Raw genomic sequence first — 26,685 nt, 5'->3', positions numbered from 1 at the left:
TTAAGAGGGTTTTGGGTCTAATTAATTTAAAAAGTTAAAATGGACTTATTTGAATCAGAAACACAAATTTTGAATCCAATTGACCCAGAAAGTTAAAATGGACTTATTTAATCCCGAGACATAAATTTAAAGGTTGTGTTGACCTTTTTTCATTCAAAAATATCTCCTAATTTCGACTTTTTTTATTATTAAAATTTTTAAAATTGTTAATTTTAATCAATTTTAATCAATTTTAAATTTCAATTTTAATTGTAGACATTTATTATATTGTTTTAAATTGTTTCAATTTACTTTTTCAAACAAAATTGTAAAAATCTTCCTAATTAACACTCGAGTCATAATGTCACCCACATCTTTTTTTCTTTTGAATTTGTCATTAAAAATTCCAAATATAAATAGTATATTTGAATATTTTTACGCTCCAATTTAAACAAATAAATATAATTGAAATTGAACATTTAAAAATGAGCAAAAATTGACAATTTTAAAAAATTTGAATTGCAAACGGAAAAAAATATTATTCAATAATTAAGCCTAATAAAATTAAAGAAAAATAACAATTTATTGCAAGCTCAGCACCAAAATTTCGGAATCAATTTATTTATTGTAATCACAAAAAAGACATTTCAGTTTAATTTTAAAATTTTAAAAATTAAAATTAATCTAAAAAAAACTCTTGTAACTCGATAAAAGTAAAAAAAAAAAAAACTACTAATATAAAAAATACTCTTGTAACTCAATAAAAGTAAAAAAATAAAACTACTAATAGAAAAAATACTCTTGTAACTCGATAAATGTAAAAAATGAAACAAATTAAATATCACACTTCTAATTCGGTTGAATTTTTATTTTCTTCATCAACCAACCAATCCATTGAAAAGAAATTCAAACTGAACCAAAAATCAATTGCACACACCTAATCAATAATACCAACAGCTAAACATTAGTTCATAGATGAAATGAAAAAGAATGCAAAAAGCAATTTGTGCATCACTACACTACACTACAAATATATTGCCCAATCTTTAGAATAGGAAGAATGAAAATACAAACAGCAAAATATGATATTTAAAAAGTACTACTTATTTAACTATTTACTTCCAATAACAATTTCTATTCTCTTTCAATCATAAACCACCATTTTTACATTCAATGTTTTCAGCTCCTGTATACTTTCAACCTGCTAAAAAGTAAAAACCGATAACTGTCAGAAAAGACGTTGATCCCGAAGCTATTCCCCGAATAACTGGAGCATATACCTTGAAGTTCTAACTACTAACAAACATTAGTAAACTCTCATAGGATGTCATGTTCAGCATTGTGAAATGTATCCAAGAAATATACTGATAAGTGCCACCATAACAACAAAAAGAAGAGGAAATCCCACTTGTACTTTTTTAATTGTCCTACTCCTCAACACCGCCTGCAAATGAAATTACCGGATTTCAAATCCCGTTTAACAAACAAAAACACGATAAGACAACTAAGTTTTCATTTCCTTGGACAAATAAACTAGTAGAGAGCATGCATTTTTGCGACGGTGAGTTGAGATAATTTTCCGGGTAAAGAGTACTTACCAGTTCTTCCTGCAACGATTGTCTCTCCTGAATGCTTAGTCTCCTCTCCTCCGTCAATTTTGAAATGGTTGATTCCGCCTAAATGGAAATCCCAAAAACAACAGTATTAAATTTTAAGCAACTATGATTCAGTTTCTTTCACACAGGTTTCGAATCAGCAAAAACACCAGGAATATATCGAAGAATGGGAAAAACTGACCTCATTTAGCTTTGATTCAAGTACATTCAGTTTAGATTTCATCTCCTCAATGTCACTAACTATCTTTAGCTCATTTGTAGGCTTTACGACTACAAAATCTTCATCCTTATCGTCATTCTCCGGAACAAGGACATCTATCTCCTTTGCCAGCTTCTCATCTAAGGCATCTTTTACTGCATTCTTTGCTAGAGGGAGCTCGGAATCATTTCCTGACCTAACATTTGTGACGCCAATCACAGGATTCACTTGAGGAGCAAATTCTAATTCCTTTTCAAGTTTATCAATTACGGCATCCTTAACTCTAATTATTGGTGGAGGAGACTCTGGAGCCTTTGCCAATTTAACACTAGTGGCAACTTTTTCTGGTTTTAACTCTTCATACCTCAACTCCTCTAAACTAACTGTATCGCTAATAGACATAAAGTCTGTGTCCTTTGCAGGCTTTGACTCCAGAAAATCCGTATCATTCTTCTTCGACTTCAGCTCCACATTCTTTTCCATTTCAGATTCCCAATTGTAAATCTTTCTAATTTCTACATTCTCAGCAGCCTAACACGAAAAGAAAAGCAAAAAATTGAAGTGTTATAAAAGCAACTTCAACTAAAAAGAAAAAAAAATCAAGAAACTACGAGGAACCCTGTATCAGTTACCAAATAAAAATCCTAAACTGAAAATGTTATCCCTTAGTTCCTCGGAAATACCAACATTAAAAGAAAGAATTCTCACTGGGTGTGGTGGAGTGCTATTCTCAAATTTATTCAATCCTGGGTCTCTCAGAACAGGAGGCTCAAAAAAAGGTCCCTGGTTAAGAACCCCATTAATTGGAGACAATACGGGAGATTCAGGAGGGCTCATGAATGCTACTCTCAGCTTGACCTCTTCAAAGTGCTTGCCATCATCTCTGCTAAACTGACAATTATTGAAGGTAGAAAACGAGAAGAAATGAGATGGAAAAAAGAGGGGTAAATTAAAGTGAGACCAATATACAGAGCCATAAATCAATAGAGGGAACTAACACCACAAATTCTTACCATATTAGGTGTTATATCATTGTCAGTTGTCCCAATAGGAACAACAGTGCTTTGGATTAAGAACTTGTCTTTGCAAACCATATCAACTGGAACTGCCTTTGGGGCTTGCATTGTAACTACATCGATGTCAAAGCCAAGAGGATCAAACAATAAAGCTATGAGAATAAAGTGTTATATCATGATATCTACAACGAATTATATTGGTCCCTGGTTAAGACCAATAAAGCTTATATTAAAAAAAGAATATATAGACAATGTTAATTTGAGCCAAGAGCAAGCATCGATGTATGCACGATGCTCAAATGCTGTTACAATCACCTTGATGGAATAGGAGTTGCTTACCAGTAAATTCACAGGTTGATTTTGGCGAGATAACGCCAACATTTGGTCGAACGCAATATTTCTTAGGGGAAGTAGTCTTAACCTGCCAATATAGTAGTCTGAATCATATAGCTGCACGACACGACAAAAAAATACTACAGTGTCTACAAGTGTCTTCCGAAAGCCAAAATCAAGAATTAAACAATTCAAACCTTGAAAGCAACATTATGGTAAGTGTTATTGGTAAGCCGAACTGCACATGTACTCTGCTTCTTCAATTCAACTACAAAAGAAACATAGATTATATATTAAATAAACATATCAAAGCTATTAACATCAAGAAAAACTACAAGCTTTCAGATTTTCAATCCAGTAAAAGTGACATAAACAACAACATTTCACGATGAAACCATTTCCTTGATTTCTTTTTCTTTTCTCTAAAGAAGATAAAAGTAAAAAAAACTTTGACAGTCTTCCTTTAATGATGTTAATCAAACAGAAACATTGATTATCTTACACATCAATGAACACCAACAAATATAATTAAACTAAAAGGGTAAATAATCTATTATTAAGATGGGGCCAAAATAATTATAATAATAATAGTACTCACATATGAATTTGAGTTCCTTGGGTTGGATTTCCAAAAGTTGAGTACTCATGATTCTTCTTTTTCACAGGATTTTAAAACAGCCAATCTTCTTTCCCAGTATTCAAAAGCTAACTTTCTCTGCATAATCAATGAATGCATAAAAAAATCAGACCCACATGTCAAAAAAGAAAAGAAAGCTGAACTCTATTTTTTTTTTTCAAAATTCAACTGCAGAAACAAAAATATGTATCCAATCAAATCTAAATCAAATTTTCTATAGCAATGTCATGATCATTCACCGTATGATCACCTCCAGTAAATCAAATTACACTACAAATTCAGATCGGAGTCAGAATAACCAACAAATACTGGACAACACTGAAACAAATTACATCAACTCAACTCAGTAAGAAACGCCGTCGTTTACGTTAATCAGAGAAGCTTTTTTTCTTCGAAAAAACCGAGTATGAAATAAAGTCAAAAACAGTCAACAAAAAACACCAGCGTCATTGAAGTCATCGATCAACAAAAATCAGCACAAATCATAGCAGACAGAGAAAAGGAAACGACGACGTATAGGATCGTCTTCCCGTTTTCTCCGTCAAGTCCAGCTAGACACGTCACAGAGTACACTGATTCAAATGGCGACTACTAAAAAAATAAAAACACAAAACGACAGCGTATATTAAATCATACATCACTAGAAAAGTACAGACGACAGAGAGAGAATGGAATCAGATAAACGGAAATTCAGAATATTGAATAGCGTGAAATCAACGTGTCCGTTTCCGATTATTTCTCGGAAAACGAAACGTTTCGTTCTACGTTACCATTAAACGAAATAAAACAAAAAAACTTACGAGTTACATATAACAACTGATCAACCCTAGAAATTGCGGTTCCAAATATATATGATCGTTTGGTGACGGAGAAGGAGACGGGGAAGTGAAAGGTACGTTAAGAGTGAGGTGATGGTGGCGGTAGTTATAAAGAGTGGTGGTGGCGGTTGTACCGGCCGTCAACAGTGTTTGATTTGATCTAAAAGAATTGAATCCTTTGAGTTACGTGATCTCCTCTGCTTTTCCCTTTTATGCTAATCTATACATTTTTTTATTACTGTAATACACTAATCATTTGGTAACAAAAATGTAGTGTTTCCACTTTTTTAGAAGTCTTTTAAAATTTGAATTTTTTAGATTTTTTTTTAAGTGTGAGAGATATTCCATAATATTAGGATAATAAAGATTTATGAGAGGATTTATCTTTAATTTGGACTAAAAGAAGTTTTATTTTGGATATTAATTATCTCATTAAATAAAATTAAGCAATAACCGAAATTTAAATTAAACTAATTTAGGTCCTTCAAAATTATTTATAGTTGACACACAGACTTTTAAAACGGACTAGATGACATAATTTTAAAAAGTTTGATAAATTATGACCTCAGATGTCAAAGTGTGGTATTTTTAGAATAAATGGTCAATCCGGCTTTTAGATTTGTATCTTGAGATTAGATAAATATATTTTAATTTTTTTGGTCAATTAGATCCTAAAATTGTATTTTAAGTCAAATATTACTTTAATCAATCAGATTTTCAAATTTGTATCTTAGGCCAAATAAGTACGCGTTTTAGACATGTAATGTTGAGATTATTTTATCTAAATTAAAAGAGTTTGGCGATTTTTTTTTTGAAGGTAAAAGATATTCAATAAATCAAAGAGCTGTTAAATCAGCCAATACAAATTGTTTGATATCATTTGGGACACTCCCCATCCAAATAGCAATCTGATAAAATTAAAAAAAAAAATCAGTAAACATAAAGTTGGATTTTTACTTAGTTGATTCCGAAATACATATTACAATTCAGATTTACTCTTTATTCGATATTTTTAAAACATTTAAATCTTTTTTAGTTTTAACATTGGCTGTAGTTTTTACCTTAGGTTTCAACTGCCAAGCCAATAAAAAATATTCAGTTTGTCACAATACATTCATGCTGTCCACTATAGATTATGCTAATAATTATTGCTTACTTTACACCTTCATGCACCACATATGAACTTTTAATTGAGTTTTTTTGGATTTGCGTGTCCCACTAGATTCGGTCTAATTTTTTATTTGTAAAATTTCTCGTCGTCCCTAGATTTCTTTTAGAAAATAGCATTCATAATTCATTATAATAATTACTCTATAAAAAATTAAGACACTATTATTCAATTCAATAAAACTCATACTTCTAAAGTCAAAAATAGGCTTAATCGCCAAAAAAATCCCACCTTTTAGCCCTTTTCAAATGCACCCTGATATTGCAATTTTATCAGTTGCACCCTGACTCAAGTATTAAATTGATTTTTTTTCCATTTAAAGAAGTTAAAATAAGTCATCCATTTTAAACTTTTAGTGTGGAAAAGAGTTCAAACAAATACTTGATAAGGGTTTTTATGAATTTTTTCCGAGTGAAAAAGAGTCCAATTTGATTTTAAGGGTGGAATTGAAACCCAAAAGTGCGAATTAGGGTGCAGCTGACAAAATTACAATGTCAAGTTGCAATTGAAAAGGGGTTAAAAGGTGAGGCTTTTTTTAGTGATTAAGCCTCAAAAATATGATCATGTAGACGAAATTAATATATCCAATGTCTATCATACGAAATTGATTTATATGTCACTAACAATGATAATTACCCTGAATGCGACCGCCAATTACCAGAGTGTTACAATACACATGAGCAACAAGGTAATGCAATTTCACATACCAAATTTATTTATTTAGTTCATGACTAGAGAAGAAAAATACTTGTAGGAAAAATTAAATCAACGTTTATTTTTAAAAAATACGACTCATAATGTATTCTATTTTGAAATTGATATACCATATTTTTGTATTTTATTTTTAAATTTTACTTTATATGTGATCGATAATAAGGAATAACACACTAACTTCTTTCACCGTATCCACTTATGAGTTATGATTCTTTTTTATTCTTTACAACTCTTTATTTTCTAGAATTTATAATTTTGCTCGAATTATACTAAATGTTAGGAAGAATTTGATTAATTTAATGTAATTTACGATATTTTTAATAATAAATTGGAGATCTAACACGTCATTATACTATAAATATCACTCTTAGCACGTTTAAAACATTTTATCAGTGTTTTAAAAACCGGACCGGATCAAACTGGTCGGTCGAACAAATTAAACCAGGAACCGGCCACGTCCGATCTAATACTATAAAAAATAAAATTTATGGTTGAACCGGTAAAAAACCGGAGGTTGCACCGATAAAAAAAACCAGTGAACCAGTTTTTTTTTTTTTAATTTATTAAACTGGTTGAACCAATTATTGAACCAGTTCAACCGGTTGCAATCGTGAACATGTTCGGCTAGTGTTCGGTTTTTAAAACACTTCATTTTACCAATAGCATTAAGAAAAATTACATAAATATATTAAATGCGTTCGGTTAATAAAATTCAAAATGTATATATTAAGATTTTAAGATTACTATTAAAAACTTAGTAGCTTGAAAATGAAATCAAACCAACTGATTAGTTGAGTCCACTTTCAAAGAAGAGGAGCACACGTCAAGAAAGTTAAATAACTGGACCAACAATATATAATTTCAAGATACATGTGGACAAAAATTCTTACATGTAATGAATTTTCTACGAATATTTCTTATAAATATTTATATTATTTATTAAATTATATAGTTTATTTATACAGTAACAGAATTTATAAAAAGGTTACTTAAAAAATGAGACAGTTATAAAAATTAGAGAATGATAAATTAATATGGGCGACATCATAAATATTTTAAAAAATATAGTAATATCGTACGTCAATTACATATATTTTAAAAGAACACACTCACATTTATCCATTAGGTTGTGCATCAATCAATTCAATTATTGAACCAACCCATACTAAATTAATTAAAACTTTAAATCCTCTAATTTTTCTTAATCAAATTTTAATCGAAATTTGTAAAATCCGAATTATAATTGAACATAGATAATTATCTAGTTTGGTAGATCATTTCGGTTTATAACCAAATTTTATTATCATTTACTTTTACAAAAATAATAAGATAGAATAAGGTTGGTGGTAATATTTCATTACATATAAATTTATGAGGCAAATTGTGCATATTTAAGTCTCATACAAAATTATATCCATATTTTAAATTTTGATCGGTTCAGTTAATACGGAAATTTTATACTAAAACCAAACCGAAAAACTGAACTAACTAGACTTTTAAAAAGTTTAAATCTGTAATTGAACCGAATTACTTAAAATTTTAGTTTAATTCGTCGGTTAATTCGGTTATATCCCACACTTATATCTTAGATTGAAACAATAAACGATAATCGGTAATTAAAAATCGGACAACATATGAATAGATTTTTGAAAGTTTCACACTGCTTGAGATCGAACCTTTCCAATTGAGCTGCCGATGAACGGTTCTAAATGGACGACCACCGCGCACCACCTGCGATGGTGGCTAGTGAACTTTACAACAGCAATGGAGAAGCGTGCAAGGCAATTTCATTCCTGAAATGGCAGGTTGCAGTTGTATTCCAAGCCAAAATAAGGCCTAAATATACTATAGTCCTAAGTAACTACATGGATTATAGGATAGCATTATTATTACTTTTTGTGAAAGTCTCGAACTTCATTGGATGAAGGAGAAATAATATCAAAAAAATATGGCTCTCTAATAATAACTAGTGAACAATTTTAAAAAGAAAAAAATAATATTGTAAAATAATTATTTGTAAAGATTATTTTAACCATCAAATAGACTATCCAAGTACAATTATCAAATTATCCGTAACCTAATTTCTAAAAATAGGAAAGCTAAATAAAGATTGTCGTTCAAAACTATTAAATATATCTATCATCACTTGAAAAATAATTTAGTATATTTATAAAACTCTAACAATCTCCTTCAAAGATTAAATGCTGATAGTTTTAAGCAAAAACTATCCCATCGACGTTAGAAGTCGGAGTGCTTCTACTATAATCGGCTCCACCACTTCGTCAAAACTTGAGCCACAGCCAAAAAAATTATGTTATGTAAAATAACAACCCATAGAATTCACTTTTAGAGAGCTGATTTAACTATATTAAAATGCAAGACAAAAGAAATAATAATTGTAACCTAAATTTGGAGAATTAATAATAATTAATCTTATACCCAAACTTCCAGCACATAAGTAATACAAGCTTCCAACATCTTAAAGCAAAAAATATATATAATATTTGTATGAGTTAGAAAAATATATAGTAATCCATGAAATATTAATAAATCTTTATATAATTTTCACATATTTAATTTAATGATGATGATATCTAAAATGAGTGAAAAGAGGAATTTATTTCAAACTTGGGTCCAACATTGCTCTTCTTAAAGAACTTGACTTCAAGATTCACAAACTTCATTCAATAAATGAAGTTAACTTTATTGGGCTTGATTTTACAAAATGGGTTAGATTCATGACTTTATACCATGGGCTGGGTTTAAAACCATAGGCTGTAATAAGCCCATAGGCTGAAGCTTGAAATTTGAAACCACATTCCTCGTTAGTATCGAAGGAAATGGACGTATTACATCAGCAGAATGTGAGTAATTATCACATGCATTGTTGAATGCTTCAACTCATTACCGTTGGATTCATCAAAACCTTATTTCGTATCAAAATATCTGATTTGATGGGCAGATCAAATGGCTGTAAATTTGTTTAAATAGTCTCTTAATGCAATTAAACTAGGGCTTAAAGTCTTAAAAACTACCGACCTTTCAATTTTTTTTCAATAGCACCCTCACCTTGTAATTTTTTCAATAGCACCCTATTTTGAATTTTTGGCTTTCAATAGCACTCTAAATTAAAAAAATTAGATTATTTAATTGCTATAAGGATAAAAAATTTCAAAAAACTGAATTTAAAGGTAAAATCATACTTTTTTCTACTTGAACACTTTTAAACAAGTCCTTTAACTTAAAAAAATATTCAAATAAGTCCTCGATAAATGAGTTTAATTTGATGATTTGTGGTGCTATTGAAAGTCAAAAATACAAAATAGGGTAAAATTGACTGTTTTACAAGGTCGGGGTGCTATTGAAAGCCAAAAATACGAAATAGGGTGCTATTGAAGAAATTACAAGGTGAGGGTGCAATTGAAAAAAAATTAAAAGGTGGGTAGTTTTTCAGACCTTCAGCCTTAAACTAGTGTAAAACAACTACTATTTCATGTTTTTATCTGACCCTGGACATGAGGTGCCCATTTCATTAAATACTAAATTCTAAAATTGGGTCACCTAATATTTTTGGCTCTAACTTATTATTCCTTTAATTTCTTTTTTATAGTTCACATTTCACGAAAATTATGCTCAAAATGTAAAATATTAGAGAACAAAAATAAACTCTAGATAGCTGATTATCATTTCGTGTTTGGTTTGATTATTTTTTTGGAATTCAAATATTTTTTTAATCAATTAAATCATCATTTTTTTATTTTTAAATGAATAACACTAGCATTATTTATAAATTAAATAATTAATATTATATTATTTGACGAACTAAATATATATTTTAACTAATTCAAATGGTATAAGCATTCGACAATATTTTTTAAAAATTACGAGTACAATTTCTCCCACAAGTGTGATTTTTTCAATATAATGAAAACAGTACTAATTCTTTTAGTTTTTTTATATAATATTAATAGTTCGTTGTGTTATGTTATGTTAAGAGATCAGCGAATATGGTAGCCCATACTTTTGCTCGGGCGTCCAATTCTATGTCTGATGTTTCAGTTTTGGGGTCTGTTGTTCCAGACTTTTTATCTTTTGCTTTGTATTCCGATGTTTCCAATTCATATCTTTTCTTAAAAAATAATAATACTACTTTTAAAGCTATAATTGATAGAGACAACAGTAATTTTATTTGTATAAAATTACTATCATTTGTAAGTAAAAATTTAACAAAAATAATCACTATTGATTTGTGCCTATAAATTATTATGCGCTAACCCACAATATAATAATATTAAATTATAAAAGATAATACAAATAAATAAATTATTTTTGATTTTATTATCATTCTTATTCATATTCTTATTTTCATTTTAAATTTTAAAATTTTATTTTATAGTTTGAACCTAAAGTTCTAATTTAATATTTATTTAATCTATAGTAAAATTAAAATACTAAAAAAAGATGTTGCTTAAATAGTTTAAATTTTCCAAAAAAATAAATAGTTTAATTTTTGTTTAAATTCTAAAAAATTAAAAAAATTAAAAAAGAAGAAACAAACAGTCCCTTGGCAGTTGGCAAAAATAACACAAACAAACAGTGACACCTAAGTAGTTCACCTATTATAAGAATGCCGATCTCTTTCTAATTTTCACTCACCTCGTTTTTGCCGTCTCTTCACATCTAACTCTAACCCAACTCTCTTTTTTCCTCTGAACCCATCTCTCCAATGGCTGCCGCCGCCGGTTCCTCCGTCTCCATGCACTCCCGCTCTACCTTGGTAACGCCCCTTTACTGTTTTTCTTCATTCTCTACGTTAGATCTGTTCATTTGATCTCTGTTTTCAATGTTTTGCATGTTCATTGTACTAGCTTTATTCGAGATTTATTTGATCTGTGAATCAAGTTGAGCTCTTGGATGTTGATGGGTTTGATTTCTAGCGCAGTGAAATGTTGATTTGTTTTGTAAAGATTGAATCTTTTTCAAGTATAGACTAGGTAGCACGGATACGGAGAAACAGTGTTATTTTAAAGTTTCCTATGTAAAAATTGAAGTTTGGAAACATCACGTGTCCGAACGATGATTGAATGAAGTTTCCGTGCTACCTATCTGATAATTGGTTGTTTTTTACACTACTGAATTCATATTTGTTTTGTAAAGATTGAATCTTTTTAGTATCGACTCATAATTGGCTGTTTTATACAATTTACTGAATTTAAATTTGTTTTTTGTTGTGATTTTTGATTATGTTATTTTTTGTTATTGGAAGTGGAGTGAATTATTATTTTTCTGTGTTGAATAATGTTGAACAGGCTGCAGCCAAATTCTCTAGTTTGAAGTCATTTGCTCTTCCAAATCAGAGAACTTCTATGTCTTTCAGGGTTCAACCAGTTCCAGCTCGCCTTCGCATTTCTTGCGCTGTATGTTTCTGTTCTCCATATTGTTGTTGTTTATGGGGGGGAGGGGTTTGAATTGATGCAAAACTAAGATTTTTGTTTATAAGCCATGGATTTAGAGCTATGTTGCACGGAAATGTAAATGCTGAAACGGATGAATGAATGACTATGTTAACATAGCTCTTGAGTTTAAGTTGAATCAGAAATTTTTACAGTTAAGAGTAAATATACTTGAATTTAGAAGGTGAATTTTGATGTAGTCAATATATTGAACAGGCCAAGCCGGCAACAGTAGACAAGGTGTGCAGTATAGTGAAGAAACAGCTGGCATTATCGACAGACACCGCTGTTACTGGCGAGTCCAAATTCGCAGCACTCGGAGCTGATTCTCTTGATACAGTATGTATTACTTATTAATTTTTCGAAAAGTTGTTTTTTGGAGATCTGATGTTTTTCCTCTGGCTGGTTATGGTGTATTTGCTTTGTATTTAGTTGTTTATGTTTCTCAAATGCCAGTGGTCAAAGTGTGTGGTTCCATTTCATTCTTAGAATGTATGTAGTTAAATGCGAGGATTGGTAACATCAAATGGTGTCGCGTTTGAGCATTGTCTTTCGGGTTTCCATAAATTTGAATGCTAAATCATAGTTGTTCTTTATTCCATAGTACACATTACTGTTCTAGACACTTCATTCAATCAAAGTTTCTCTGTTTCGGAAACCGGAAACGTGTCTTAACTGTTTCCCCATATTTGTGTAATGTGCTACATATTTGTCACTAACTTGTCCGGATGATTCCTGTTTACAGGTTGAGATTGTGATGGGACTCGAAGAGGAATTTGGTATCAGTGTGGACGAGGAGAAAGCGCAAACCATTGCAACGGTTCAGGACGCAGCTGATCTTATTGAGGAAATTATTGAGAAAAAGGGTGCTTAGAAGGAATTAGATTTCCTTTTTTTTCTTTCTTTCTTCCAACTATGCTTTTTGTTTAGCCTGCTTTAGGAATGCTCAGCAGTCTTGTTGTGAACTATGTTTTTGTTGGTTTTGTGATGAAAATGTCTAATGTGTCAAACCTTTGAAGTTCATCAATTGCTATATTATTAAATTATGCTAGTTTGCTTTTAATAATGGATCTGTTTGGTTGGCTGCGACTCTTATTATTAATTTGGAAAATTTATAAAAATGGATTAAAATCGGTTAAATATTTTCAAAAAATGTTTTTTTTTTAAATAAATTATTTTATACATCTGTTTTCACTTTATACACTCCATATGATAGATATCAGAATACATCTAATATGTTTATGTATTTTTATAATAAAAACCAGCGTAAAAAATGAAAGAAAATTATCATTAAGTATAGATAACCTTTTTGGGGTTTAAAAATATATTTAAACCTTTTAGATTATCGAGTAATTGTGGGTTTTTTTTATTTATCTTTGTGAAATTTGATAAGTATTGCAGAAATTTTATTATTTAGTATATTTTGTACTGTATATAAATTATAAAAAGGAATTATATATAGTATAATTTGATAAGTATTGCATCAATATTGATTGATAATTTGATTAAACTATAGCTATTATAATAATATAACAGTTTTAAATTTTATACAATTTATAAATTGAAATATATTTATATACTATAAAAATAATATATTCGATGGAAAGTTTTATTTGCATATTTAATAAACCAAATAAGCTATTTTGCTCTTAATAATGACTTATAGTTATATGCATTCCTTTCTATAAAAGGCAGGAGCTCAAAAGAATTTCAGTAAGTGACTGCCCTGAAGCTGGCCTACAAAGATATGGGCGTTGGGGTAAGATTCAACCTTATCAGCATCAACAAACCCATGGTCCTACACTCAGAACTCTTAAGCAACTTTTAGTAATCAATAATCACACAACTTTTTCAAATACTACACACAAGATCAAGCTTAAGCTTATTTAAATGAAAATGAATTAGTCTTTACATCAACAATAAGATAAGAGAGGAAAATCAACTAATTTATTTTTCATTGCATATCCTGGTTTAGCTTAACTGAAAAAAATGTAAAAAAGAAAGAAAAAAATTACACGATGCTTCGCTTATTCTGTATTATACACTTTTATAACATGCAATGCAACCCTATTAGAGTTACATTTTGCATAAAGTAGCACATCTACAGTAATACAACTAGTAGCACTGAACAAACGGTTGTCTTTGCCAATCTTAAAGCATTACCTAATTTTATATACATAACTTCAGACAAGAGTGTGACTGCATCATTCCCAATCAGCATCAAAGAAACCAGCATCTTTCATCTCTGAATAATAAACATTCTCTAGATGCAAGTCTTCTTCCTATAATCATAACAAACACAGCCGTTGATAAAGAACGGGGTAGGTGAATATCAAAAAATCACACATAAATAAAAACAGTTCCACGAAACTGAAGTAAAAAAATGGTAAATACACAATCAAGAATAGTTCAGAAAAAGTTGCAGTGCTGATGATAACCTGGAAAAAGTCTGCTAAAAATGTTTTGTACAGAAGAGGGAGGTAAAATGCATGGTAGCAAACAATTGTGATGCCGTACAACCTGCAAAAGGGAAGAAAATGATAAGAACTACGATTTCTGCTTGGTTGCTTAAAATGCATGATTGTGAGAGACTGATCTAACTTTACCAGAAACCAAAGCCAGTTCCGTGGCCAGTAAGCCCACAAGCAAATAGGGCTAGAGCATTTAAAGTGAACATCATGACGATGTACTTGTAGAATGCAGGCCTTGCTGAAAACATTTAAAACAGGGAAAAGGTCACAAAGTTATAATGAAAAGCTCCAAAATTTATAGCATATATGCATTTGATAGACGTACCAGGTAACCTCTCCCTCCACTTAGAGTGGTACATGAACAATATACCACCATATACAGCAGTTAACACAAGCCTATGAATAACCCACAAGCTCCATTTCGTGTGATGTGAAGAATCATGGCTGTCGATGAATAAAGGAATCCCAAGTCCAAACATATAAATTGCCTATAAGAGTAAAATCAGAAACTTAGTGTTCTTCTGGAATGCTGCATCAACAAAACACAAGCATACATATTTCAAGTAACATTTGTTGATTATGAGCATCAAGGCCTAAAACATGTTGTCCAATCATGCTCTGAATACAGATTATACAAAGCGTGCATTTGGTTGACTATATAATGGGTATGTTACAAATGCAACATGTCAAAATAGAAATGTATATCTTTCTGTATATCATATATGTTAGTGACAATTGTAACCATCAGGAAAAGCTAGTCTGAGGAACAACGTTAAGATCTCCAATCAAAAAGTATTACCTTGAGGAGTATGTCCAAACCAACAATGAGTGCTGAGACAGCAAAAGTTCGCGTCAAAGCCTCCAACCCACTTGCATAATTTCCTTGGAGCAAAAAGGAAATCAAGCTTACTTCCAAAAAGAGCATTCCGGATGTAGTAAACAAAGATAAGAGATTCCATGGTAATTCCTTTCCAGGGGTGCACTCCCATGCCTGTGTCAACCGGATAAAAGTTTACTAAATTGTATATGATGGGCCTAAAAAAATACTGAGCAAGATGAACCTCATTTCCTAATTGGTACCTTTATGCTACATCTAATGAATGAAACTTTCGTGTATAATACATGAATAATACGGCCTAGCAGATTTTGATTTATCACGGTGTTCAGCAATGAAATGATCAAACTAGATTAAAACTTGGAATGGTTCATGACACAGATGCTGAATAAGAGACGGTGATCTATCATAAAGATTTTATCTTATAAATTGCAGTATGTGCAGTAGGGTATCCATCAACAAACATGTTAAGTGTTATACTGACAGTGCGTGTTGCAGGCAAATCTAACATCAACTATCATGATCTGAAAGTTGTAATCTCAATTTTTTAATTTATGGTTTTCTTGGATGACAAAGTACACAAAATGCACACACACCACATACAAAGGGGCCAATACTAAGAGAACAAAACTAATGTCCCTAAATAGACATAACTAAAGCTAGAAGAGCTTCATTTAAGACCACAATTATAGTATTAATGAACCAATAAAGATCGGGTGACTATTAGGCATTTCACTACTGTAACAGAAGGCAGAAAAAGTCCCATTTGCAAGCAAGATTATAGAAATATATATATAATGTTGCTCCAAATTTAACCGAACACTCAACAAAAAAAAATGTGTGATCCATTGATTTGATTATCCCTAGTGTCTGCATATCCAAAACCAGTTTGACCTAAATGCCAATCAACATGCTCATCATTTAACTTCAAATGCATACCACTATCAACATCGTAGAAATCGATATCTTTGTTTCAAATAAACTATAAAGACCCTATATCGTGGTAACAGAAAGGGCACCTAGAAAGTGAAGCTCATCCGATATCACAAATCTAAAGTCACAATAATGTATGTAATAAACTAATTGCTAAATTTCAATGATCCATGAAGTTGCTAACCATTCACATCATGGTAAACAATCAATACATAGAAGCGCACAAACTACACAAATTAATCACAACTGTACAGTTTGGCAATCTAAACTACAAATTAACTCAAGAAACACATTTAACTACCGAAATCATAACTAAGAATCACAATTTCAAATGCAAGAAACACAATCAAATTGTCAAACATAAGATTATCCATATCGAAACAAAAAAAGGAACCTGAAAGCAACACCAAGCAAGATTAAGCAAGCTAACAAGCCAAAGAGTGCCATAATAAGCAATCATAATATATGATCTTCCATGTGATAGCTTGGTAAGACATTTTTTAGCCTGAAATGACAAGTAAAGTATAAAACCAATAGAACCCAATATCAAGATCACATTGTGCAAGAATCCGTGACACTCGAAAAGCCAATTAAACAACCCTAGTCCAAAAAATCCCGTTTCTTGGTGGATAGTGGAATTATTATTATTAGGGTTTTGCGAAATTTGGATTGAAAACGGTGAATCTTGAGTTATTTGTTCGAGAATTCGCATTTCTTGGAAGTTAATTGAAATTTTTTTGAGAGTGAAATCAAGAAGTGGAATATTTTAGGGATTGAAATGGTGAAGTATTTGGGAAATTGCTATGGTGATGATGTGGTGTACGATGGTTGTTTAAAACTGGAGTTTAGGCGACGGTATTATGTGTTTTATGGCTAATTTTACTAGCAAACCTTCAAATTCTCCACACAATCATATACATATGGAATTTCTTTTTTATATTTAACACGGGAGCACAAACTTTTGATGATTGTTTTGTCTCAATCTATTTATCATAATTTTAGCTTGATTTATTCTATTATCTTCTATTAATAATTTTAGATGTATTTTATTAATTTGATAAAAATAAGTATATGAAACCAATTATATATTTTTTTATTTGTTAAAATAATGTACTTAGAGAATTTTATCTATTTTAATATAATAAAATAAATAAACAATTAAAATTAAAGAACATAAAATATGAGTGTAATTGAACTTTATTCTCATGTTTGCACCAAAATTAAAAATATGGCTAAAAGCCATTAAGCGTATGTTCTTCGCAAAAGATAGAAAAAGCTACTGTGATTAATTGGTCAGAGGTTGACTCCAAAAGTGAATTCCAGAGGTTGACTCCACTTAAATTTAGAAGTTGCTTTGACTCTAGACTCCAGAAATTGACCGGTAATTCTCAGAAGATTCAGAAGGCCCAAGTCCATTTTTAATAGAGTAAGTCCATATTTAAAATGGCCAAATTGTGTTTTAAATGGCCTAAAAGCCCAAAAATACTATTGTCAGAAGAATAAAGCAAAAAGCACGTGTTTTTAAAGCAGATAACCACATTTGTAGAAGTGGGGAAGTGTTGTGAGAACGTGTGCAGCTGAAGACAAACAGTTACCAAAAACATTAAAGACTATAAATAAGAGAAGAGCAGTAAGAGAAAATCCCCCGATCTATCATCCCAAAAACACGCCCATACACTAAAACACTCAAATCTCTGCAATTTCAATTTTCTTCAATAAATAAAGAAGTTTATGATTAAATTACTGTATTCTCTACACAAACACATGTACTTTCATTTTATTCAATTAGTAAAAATATTTACAGTTGAATTTTATATTTTCTATTCAAGTTCTTAACATTACTCGTTGGAATACTTGTTATAAGGTTAAACAAGTCCCAGTCGTTTTGTTTTAAGAAGACAAGTTACAAATTGAAATCCGCTTTCTGGCAATACCCGCAAATTCACACACATTTGTTGCTATGGTTATTTTTACAAATCGCAAAACGTCAGCAACATCTCCTTAAAGTTATTATTCGTTTCATAGTTTTATTAAGTTTTTCATTTTTCATTTTAAAATTTAACTTAATAATAATATATTTATTAAAAAGTAAATTTAATATGAGATACATATGGTTAGATCTTCTCTTCTACTAATAATAATAAAAACTTATTTTAAGTTTAGTTTTACTAATTCCATACTGTTAAGAAAAGATAAAATTAATGTTGAATTTTATTGATCACATGTATTTCATAAAAATCTACAAACCTTACATGTTTTTTCATTTTAATTACGTAATTTAAATTTTTTCATTTTCTTGCACGAACTATCACTATTTTTCAAATTCATGCACGGTGCTGAGGTGTCACGGCTCCATTGGTATAATTTGCTGAGGTGGAAGTCATTTTACACCAATGAACGAGTGTCACCCCAGCACCGTGCATGAATTTGAGAAAAAAATGGTAGTTCGTGCATGAAAATGAGAAAATTTAAACTACGTGATTAAAATGAGAAAATATGTAAAGTTCGTGATTTTTTTTGACATTAACTCTTTATTTATAAAGGGGAGCAATGAGTAAGTTTACATAATAAGGGGCAAAATTTGAAATTAAAAGATATAAACAGGTCAAATATATAGAAAGAAGTTTAAATAAATAGACATTCTGATCTCAGAACTTATAATTTAAATTCAAAGAAGTCACTTTTAGTTATTTTAATCAATTAAAAATAATACTTTATGTTTTAAAGTTAATTAAGGATAGACAGTACTCTCTATTTTTTAAGTAGTTAATAAAATCAGATCACTTTGGTTGGAAATTGTGTATGATGTACAATTTTATACTTAATTGATCAAAATAGTTGAAAGGGATTTATTTTATGTTGAATCATAAGTTTAGGCACCAAATTGTCCCTTTGGTCAAAGAAGTTTGTTTGCAAAACTAACCGTTAAATTAAAACCTTCTCTTAAATATAATGTTCTGTTCATTCTTTCCCTCGTTTTTGCCATCCCAATCGGATCATATCATAATAATTTCATCCTAATCCAAATTCTCAGAAATTTCAATGATGAAATTGAAGAATAATCTAAACATCTCATTCTTGACTTTTATTTCCAAGTTAAATTAAATCATAATTTAATACTTGTTTAATTTTTTTTATTTGAATAATGGTTTGAATTTTTCAATTTTATTGGCGGATTTCATTTGACATTTTCTCATTTCAATCACGTTACATGGCCATTTTTACACAGATCAACTCTGTTTTTTAATCCAATTCTTAAATTTCAATTTAATTTCAATCTGAAAAAACTTAATGGATCGGAGATTGAACCCGGTATATTTAAGGCAACAAAGCGCGGCAGACTCGCCGCAGGCGCCATCGTCGCCGATGATGTCTCCGTTACACCCTCGCCACGTCCGTACGGGATCAGCCGGCATGCCTAACATGAAAAAAGCACAGACAAAAGCCGCAGCACAACGGCTCGCGCATGTTATGTCGCATCAACCAGCTGATGACGATGAAGACGACGACGACGATTTTGCTTATGATTATCACGCTAGCGGTATTGGAAGCATCGGTCTCGCCGGCGGTAAACGAATGCCGCGTCCTCAATCTCCGGTGGTAAGCAATTCAATTGATTATGAATTGATTTTGTTAATTGATTTGATCAATAGATGAATGTGAATTGAATTGTATAAGTGCAGACTTCTAAAGCTTTATCGATGAGTCCTGCGAAAGTGAGGAAGCATCAATCTGTAGGAGATGATGAATTTGATAAGGAGGATGATTATGGAAGCATTGGATTCTCAGGTGGAAGACGAATGCGGCGGCCGAAGTCTCCGGTGGTAATTAATTAATTTAATTTTTGATGTTAGAATTTGAATTCTTGCATTTTGTTACATTTTAAACACATCGATTTTTAAATGTAGAGTTGATTGTTGAATTATAAAATGCAGATTTAATTTAACCAAAGAAATATACTGTAAAGTGTAGGCTAAAGCTGTACATATGAGTCCAGCACCAGTGAGGAAACCACAACCTGTAGCTATAGGGGATGATGACCATGACAAGGATGATGATTATGGCTTAGTAACTGGTCCCGTCACCATTGGCCGTGCTGGTGGAAGGTCTATGCGAGCTCGTTCGCCTTTGGTAATATTCTTGTTACTGAACTGATACTATCACAATCTTGTATTGATCTCTGTATTTGTGATTTCCAAGCTATTTATGTTTGGTTTATACGTTGTTTATCTGCTATACTATCTATTTTAGGGTGCTCGGACCAAACAAGAACAGCCTGTTACTACTCAGTCAGCAATAAGTACTCGACCATCACTATCTATTAGCCTAGTAGAACATTCATCACCAGCTTCTTTGTATTCACCGCCCACAACTTCGACTGAACAACCTGTATCTGCTCGTCGATTACCTTCTAGTTCCATAGAGCTGCCTTCGTCTGGTCGTTCATCATTGTCTATTCGATTACCTAATTCCAGTGAACAACCTCCATCTGCTCGTGCTACTTCAGCTGGCCGTCCCAATATTAAGACTCTTCCTATGCCTTCCAGTGTACCTATTTCATTACGACCAGTCTCAGTTTCACAAGATTCTTCACTGGAAAATCGGAAAGATAAAAGGTACTTTGAGAATCTCAACCTGTTTTTGTTTTTATTTGAAAGAATTATAGTTATCTTCTTGTAATCTTTCTCAACCAAATAGAGTAATCGACTCTCAGATTAAATAAATTCTGTTGACTTTCAACTTTTTTCAATGAAATACGTTTATGATCAGTCAACAATGCCTTGAATTTGCTAGTTGAAGTTTGCCGATATCTCTAATTATCTACAAGGATAGTATAGCTAGTATCAGTTTTATTTGACAGCCAATTCAGAAGAAGGATGTCTGCCCTCTGGGTTGATTATGTAGTTCCTTCAGTTATTCAATTTGTACATTCAACTTTGTGTTGCAGATCACCTATGGATTTTGGGACTGCAAACTTAAGAGATTCTAGCAATAATCATTCTGCTTCTGCGTTACAGGATGAGGTATGGAAGCTTTGCTAACTGAGCTTAAAAAAGGGCTTAATACATAGTTTGACCCCTGAACTTGTACCCTTTTATCCATCTAACCTTTAAACTTAACGTCTCGCCTATCGAACCTCTGAACTTGTTAAATAATCCGATTTGACCCCTGAACTTGATAAATATGTAAATATTGAACCCTTCATGTCCACCTGTCACTTGAAACATTCTAGAAGAAATTGTGTACGGAGGGGTTCAATGTTTATGTATTTATCAAGTTCGGGGGTCAAATCGGGTTATTTAACAAGTTCAGGGGTTCGATAGGTGAGACGTTAAGTTTGTGGGTTAGATAGGTAAAAGAGTACAAATTGAGGGGTCAAATTATATATTAAGCCCTTAAAAAAGTGTTTTAAATGGTTTTGGATAAAGATATTCATTTTTGCTTTTTTGCTAGTTGTCAGTATATATTTCTTAAACTTAGTTTTTTCCCTGTAAATCGTGTTTAAACTTTGACTAGATAATCTGCAAAACATGTTCCAGGTTGATATGCTACAGGAAGAGAATGACAATCTCGTTGAAAAGGTGGGCCAATGTTTTATGTCCCTATATATGTTTAGTTTTTCTTTGCAATTGCTCATAATTGTCTTCATGAGGCTCTAGTTTAATTGATTAGATAGATGGACATTGACTACTCCCCCCCTGGTGTTGCTAATGCAACATGCTCACTTGACAAAAGATGACTTTTTAAAATTTGGCCAAGAAATTGACTGTAAATTTCTAAATTTTCTACTATTGTTATATGCTTTTTTTTTGGTTTCCTTTCATGATATGTGCCCATTCAGCTTCGACTTGCAGAGGAGAGGTTTGAGGAAACAGAGGCAAGAGCTAGGCAGCTTGAGAAACAGGTATCTCTCGAAAGGCTGAAATGACCAATCCACATTTTAAGAAGCACCCCAAACCATTGTTTTTGCTTTAAAAAAAAAAAGAAATTGATGCGTGTTTTTCATTAGGTTGCCAGTCTTGGAGAAGGTGTAACACTAGAAGCTCGACTGTTAAGCAGGCAAGCCTTAGTATTAAAACGTTTTCATCTAAGAATCATGTTATTCGTTTGCTAACTATTATATTTGTTTTGCTAAACAGAAAGGAAGCAGCTCTGCAACAAAGGGAGGTCAGTATCGTCAAGAGTTTTTTTTTTCTTTGATGTATTAGGTTGCTCGCCATACTATTTTTTGCTTCACTAGCACTGAGTGCTTTTCTCTTTCTGATAAAATGAAATCTTTTTTAACTTAACTATCTATATTTAAAGTAAAATTTGAAGTATGAGGGTATATTTTTAATAGGCTGCTTTGAGAATGGCAGAACAAACTAGCAAACCAGGAGATATTGCTGCTCTCAGGACAGAAGCTGAGGTATTGATAATATTTGTTTTGTATGTTAATCTATCTCTCTCTTTTATTACACTTTAATGTGGAATGACAAGGCATGGTCCCTTTAATTTTTAGCGGTTTCTTTTCTGGAATTATCATTAGGCTGCTAAGGATGAGGCAACATATGCTCTAGAGCAGCTCCAGGAATCAGAGTTTGAAGTTAAATCGCTCAGGAGTATGACACAGAGAATGATTCTGACTCAGGAAGAGAAGGTTTATCTTCAATCTTGGATTATTTATTTAATAAATTGAGGGTTTCACATTCCTTTTCGTACTTCTTTATGTCATAGTGACATGATTTGCAGTTTTCATCTTAGGAAGAAGTTGTTCTAAAGAGATGTTGGCTTGCACGGTATTGGAGATTATGCGTGGAACATGGTAAAGTCACTTTCACTGGCAAACTCTTTAGAACATGAATCCCACTCCCTGCTGTTTGTCTAACTGTGAAATTTTAACTAGTTTCTTTCATTGACAAGGTTCAATTTAATCTGTAAATTCTTGTTTGATTCTAAAAATGATGAAAATAAATGCAGAAAATTGTTAGTGTTCTGAGTAGCTGTTAATAATACGCAAGAACAGTTTGGACGAAGTAATTAAGTCTAGACTCTAGATTGTGAGCTTCTATGCTCAACTCATCCGACTTGCAAGTCTTGTACAATGAATAAGTAAAAGAACTATGACATCCGACTTAATTCTTAAGCACACTGTAATGTGTATTTCAGGTATACACCCGGAGATTGCGGAAGCAAAACACGAGTACTGGTCATCCTTTGCGCCTCTTCCTGTTGAAGTTGTATTAGCTGCAGGACAGCGAGCTAAAGATGAGAACTCATCAGGTAAGCTTTTATTTGGATGCATGCTTTTCTCCAAGATATTTGGAAGTCATTTTCACGCAACATCTTGAATTTATCATACTGTATTAAAGGAAAAGTAAATTTTTAATGTATGTTTTCTTCATGTAACTTGAAGCAGCAAATAGTGATACAAATGAAGGGGAGAAGGCCATACGGGATGTAAATGAATTTTTCGGAGATGGAAATATTGAAAGCATGCTTATAGTAGAGATGGGTCTGCAAGAAATGGCTTCTTTAAAGGTTTCTATCACACCCTTTTGTTATATACATTTCTAAACATTAGCTGCCATCTCAACAGATTTTACCATTTTATCACGCTGTGGTAACTTCAAACGCATTCATTTTTAATCGGTGAACTACAACAAACCTAGTTTGCCGTTTTGATTCTCCATCTGCACCTCTGCTTGATGGAGAGAAAATGAGAATATTTTCATATAGTTGCTTTTTTAATTGTTCTTCTGCATCATCGGCCATTTTGTCTCCATTAGTTTTTGCACCCGAATCTAGAACGAATTCCGGAAACTAGTAGTGCAGGTTTTTGACTTTATATTAGTACACATGAAAGTTTAATATCTGAAATTGTTGTTTTATGAAACTTTTAATAGCAGTTGTTTCTGTGCTATTAACCGTTTTAAGTTTAATCGAAGGTAGAGGATGCCGTTGCACTTGCCATGGCTCAAAAACGACGTCCAAGTTTTATGAGAATAGGTACGTATTAAACAACTTCAATAGAGAATTTTCTTGGTCATTAATAAGCAGCCTATTCTGATAGCTTAATTTGCAAGTTTTTTTTTTTTTTTATTATAATGGTTGAAGATGAAGTGAAGCTACCAGCTGAAGGACAGTTTGATGCTTTTGGTGAGTTATTATTCAACTCAACAATCAAGTCAAAGGTTATGGTTAGTTTTTACTAAATGACTGATACAGAAAATGTTATTCCCATTTCAGAATTGAGCCAAGAGGAATCTGATGACGTGCGGTTTAAGCAGGTATTATAACATTGTCAGGCGAATTACATTTCTAACAATACAAGATTGGTCAACTGAATCACTTTTTACTGCAGGCTTGGCTTGCGTATTTCTGGAGAAGAGCGAAAAACCATGGAATCGAATCGGACTTAGCAGAAGAGCGTTTGCAGTTCTGGATCAACCACACGAGTCGGTCACTCACATCACATGATGCAGTTGATGGTAAAATGTTTCTATTTTCACTCTCTTATGCATAGGGTCTCCATTCGGTTCAAATCAAAATGAATGAATCCGAATTTATAAAGATATACTCTTTCAAACCAAACCAAATTGATCGGTTCGATTGATTTTTCTGTTCGGTTTGTACTAACATTGAAATTTTCTCATGTCCATAATTGAACCAAACTGAAAAATTAAATTTTTGTGCCGTTGCCAAACCTAACTGAATCAATAGTTCGGTTTGTGTTTACATTTGGTTCCAACAAATCTGAACTAAACCAAAAATTATCAAAATTCTCCCCCAACTTCCACATATTATCAAAATTCTCCCCCATTTTCCAAAAATTATCTCCTTACATATAATGCATATTGCGATTTGACCCTCTATATAGTAAAAACTAATTATGGTTCTGGTTCTGGTTGTGTCACTATGTGTAAACATTTTCAAACCGAACCAAACTAGTCAATTTCAATTGATTTCCTCTCCGGTTAGTACTAAAAATGAAATTATTTTCATGTCCATTATTGAATAGAACCAAAAAATCAAAAAAAGTCGAAGTTATCAATCCTAACCGAACCAAACCAATGGTTCGATTTGATTTGTTTTTTTGCACACCTCTACTTATGCACATACATGCACTAAAAATAATTATTCCCTCAACTATCTTTAAGAATCCTTGAAACAGAAACCGAGTATAACAGTTTGAGTTTGATTCTGATTGGTGATTGCTTCACCGCATGAACAGTTGAGCGTGGACTATCGGAGCTGAGGAAGTTAAGCATCGAGAGCCAGCTATGGCAAGACTCTCGAAAAGGGATCGACATTGACTGAAATTCTATACAATCATAAACTTTTGGTCATTTCTAACATTTTATTTTCTCAAAGATTTGCTATTCAAGAATCAATTCAATTACTTGAGAGATAAGTGTTCTTTTAATGCTGCTTGGGTTGGAATCAACTTTAGATTTGAGTATGTTTTTTTCTCTTCTATCTATCAATATGCTGAAAGTAAAATTTAACATGTAACTAAATAATCTGATTTGTTGTAAACAATCATGACTCTGTCAAATGTAAAATTTCAACTGTCTTTGCTAAGGATTTTCCTTAGCAATTTATAATTCTTGGTTTAAATTTTCAACATTGACAGGCTAAAAGGTAAAATATTGGCAGGCTGGTGGAAGCCGTCAAATTTGACAAGTTAATTTAAATGAATTTGATTGATGGTTTGAGGTTCAAATTTATATTATAAATAAATAACTATAGCTCTTAGTCCGGCTCAAGTAAAAAAAAAATCCTGTCGAAAAAATCCGACATTGACAGACCTCAAATCTTCTAATAGAACTCAAAGAACTATTGCTAAAATTCTTAAACAACTCTTTGCACTCTTGAAAAACTACTCCCAGATTCGATCTATCTTCTTCGACTGAGTTGAAAGCTTGAACAAAAGAGGAGCGCATCAGCCTTGAAACGAACATTGTGCGAAAATGATGATTGAAATATTTGGCATCAGAACGAATGAATGTATTTTTTTTCTGACATTAGTTTAATCTTTTTGTTCTTAATTGCAAATCTAATCGAGACCAGCATAGATTACCACGGACACTCAGTGATTCATTGGAAACTATAATTTAAAGTGAGGAATTTAGGTAGTATCTCGGAACTAATCTAAAGTTAAATGGATTGAATTGAACAATAAGAACTAACTAGGATTAATAACAATATAAATGTAAACTTTTGCGGCTCATTGTAATTTTGACTAAATCTTTATAATAATATCTTAATTTTAACATATCGTTACAATTTTAACTATTTTTTTGATTTATTTAGTTTTTTCAATCTTTCCGCGCGTCATTATTTTTCATTTTAAGAGTACAAGTTAAATTTTGAATTTTTGAAAAATAGATTTTATTAATTATGAAGTTCTTATAAATTCAACTAAAAATTAGAACAACCCAATTGATTAGAAAAAATTGGCTACAATTGTAACTAAATATCGATATTAGGTTATTATTACAAATTTTAAAAGCTTTTGTTAAAATTGCAG

General features: G+C 31.6%; 4 protein-coding genes across 7 annotated transcripts; 2 read left to right on the top strand and 2 right to left on the bottom strand.

Moving 5' to 3' along the window:
• Positions 1–1,062: 1,062 nt before the first annotated feature.
• On the bottom strand, positions 1,063–4,853 carry LOC126674732 (vesicle-associated protein 1-2). 2 transcript variants are annotated; one of them, XM_050369223.2, is made up of 9 exons: positions 4,581–4,853; positions 3,742–3,858; positions 3,341–3,411; positions 3,150–3,231; positions 2,808–2,923; positions 2,503–2,685; positions 1,777–2,325; positions 1,578–1,655; positions 1,063–1,423 (listed from the first exon to the last, which is right to left on the bottom strand). In XM_050369223.2, exons 2-9 carry the CDS (start codon positions 3,788–3,790, stop codon positions 1,313–1,315), a joined length of 1,239 nt encoding a protein of 412 aa, XP_050225180.1. In that variant the 5' UTR covers positions 3,791–3,858; positions 4,581–4,853; the 3' UTR covers positions 1,063–1,312. The 2 variants fall into 2 exon arrangements, with proteins under 2 accessions (XP_050225180.1, XP_050225181.1); XM_050369224.2 differs by lacking the exon at positions 4,581–4,853 and adding an exon at positions 4,124–4,385.
• Positions 4,854–11,111: 6,258 nt separating this feature from the next.
• On the top strand, positions 11,112–12,999 carry LOC126674878 (acyl carrier protein 1, chloroplastic-like). Its single transcript, XM_050369399.1, has 4 exons — positions 11,112–11,257; positions 11,790–11,897; positions 12,150–12,272; positions 12,679–12,999. The coding sequence occupies exons 1-4, from the start codon at positions 11,207–11,209 to the stop codon at positions 12,805–12,807; spliced, it is 411 nt and encodes a 136-aa protein (XP_050225356.1). The 5' UTR covers positions 11,112–11,206; the 3' UTR covers positions 12,808–12,999.
• Positions 13,000–13,860: 861 nt separating this feature from the next.
• Positions 13,861–17,084, bottom strand: LOC126675078 (protein CANDIDATE G-PROTEIN COUPLED RECEPTOR 2). The gene is made up of 6 exons (XM_050369654.2): positions 16,567–17,084; positions 15,204–15,395; positions 14,730–14,892; positions 14,540–14,642; positions 14,372–14,453; positions 13,861–14,215 (listed from the first exon to the last, which is right to left on the bottom strand). The coding sequence occupies exons 1-6, from the start codon at positions 16,882–16,884 to the stop codon at positions 14,138–14,140; spliced, it is 936 nt and encodes a 311-aa protein (XP_050225611.1). The 5' UTR covers positions 16,885–17,084; the 3' UTR covers positions 13,861–14,137.
• A 2,092-nt stretch (positions 17,085–19,176) lies between these two features.
• LOC126674796 (coiled-coil domain-containing protein SCD2) lies at positions 19,177–25,781 on the top strand. 3 transcript variants are annotated; one of them, XM_050369308.2, is made up of 19 exons: positions 19,187–19,772; positions 19,856–19,996; positions 20,145–20,303; positions 20,424–20,788; positions 21,121–21,196; positions 21,713–21,754; positions 22,015–22,077; positions 22,183–22,232; positions 22,313–22,340; positions 22,513–22,581; positions 22,702–22,812; positions 22,917–22,977; positions 23,322–23,435; positions 23,569–23,693; positions 24,101–24,161; positions 24,270–24,311; positions 24,402–24,442; positions 24,517–24,643; positions 25,387–25,781. In XM_050369308.2, the coding sequence occupies exons 1-19, from the start codon at positions 19,464–19,466 to the stop codon at positions 25,470–25,472; spliced, it is 2,070 nt and encodes a 689-aa protein (XP_050225265.1). In that variant the 5' UTR covers positions 19,187–19,463; the 3' UTR covers positions 25,473–25,781. The 3 variants fall into 3 exon arrangements, with proteins under 3 accessions (XP_050225267.1, XP_050225265.1, XP_050225266.1); XM_050369309.2 differs by having other exon boundaries at positions 19,191–19,772; positions 23,572–23,693; XM_050369310.2 differs by lacking the exons at positions 24,517–24,643; positions 25,387–25,781 and having other exon boundaries at positions 19,177–19,772; positions 24,105–24,161.
• The last annotated feature ends 904 nt before the right edge of the window (positions 25,782–26,685 follow it).

This window comes from Mercurialis annua, linkage group LG3 (assembly GCF_937616625.2).
Source record: "Mercurialis annua linkage group LG3, ddMerAnnu1.2, whole genome shotgun sequence".
Lineage (NCBI taxonomy): Eukaryota > Viridiplantae > Streptophyta > Magnoliopsida > Malpighiales > Euphorbiaceae > Mercurialis > Mercurialis annua.
Note: the sequence above shows the minus strand (reverse complement) of the source record. Positions and strands in the feature narration are given on the sequence as shown.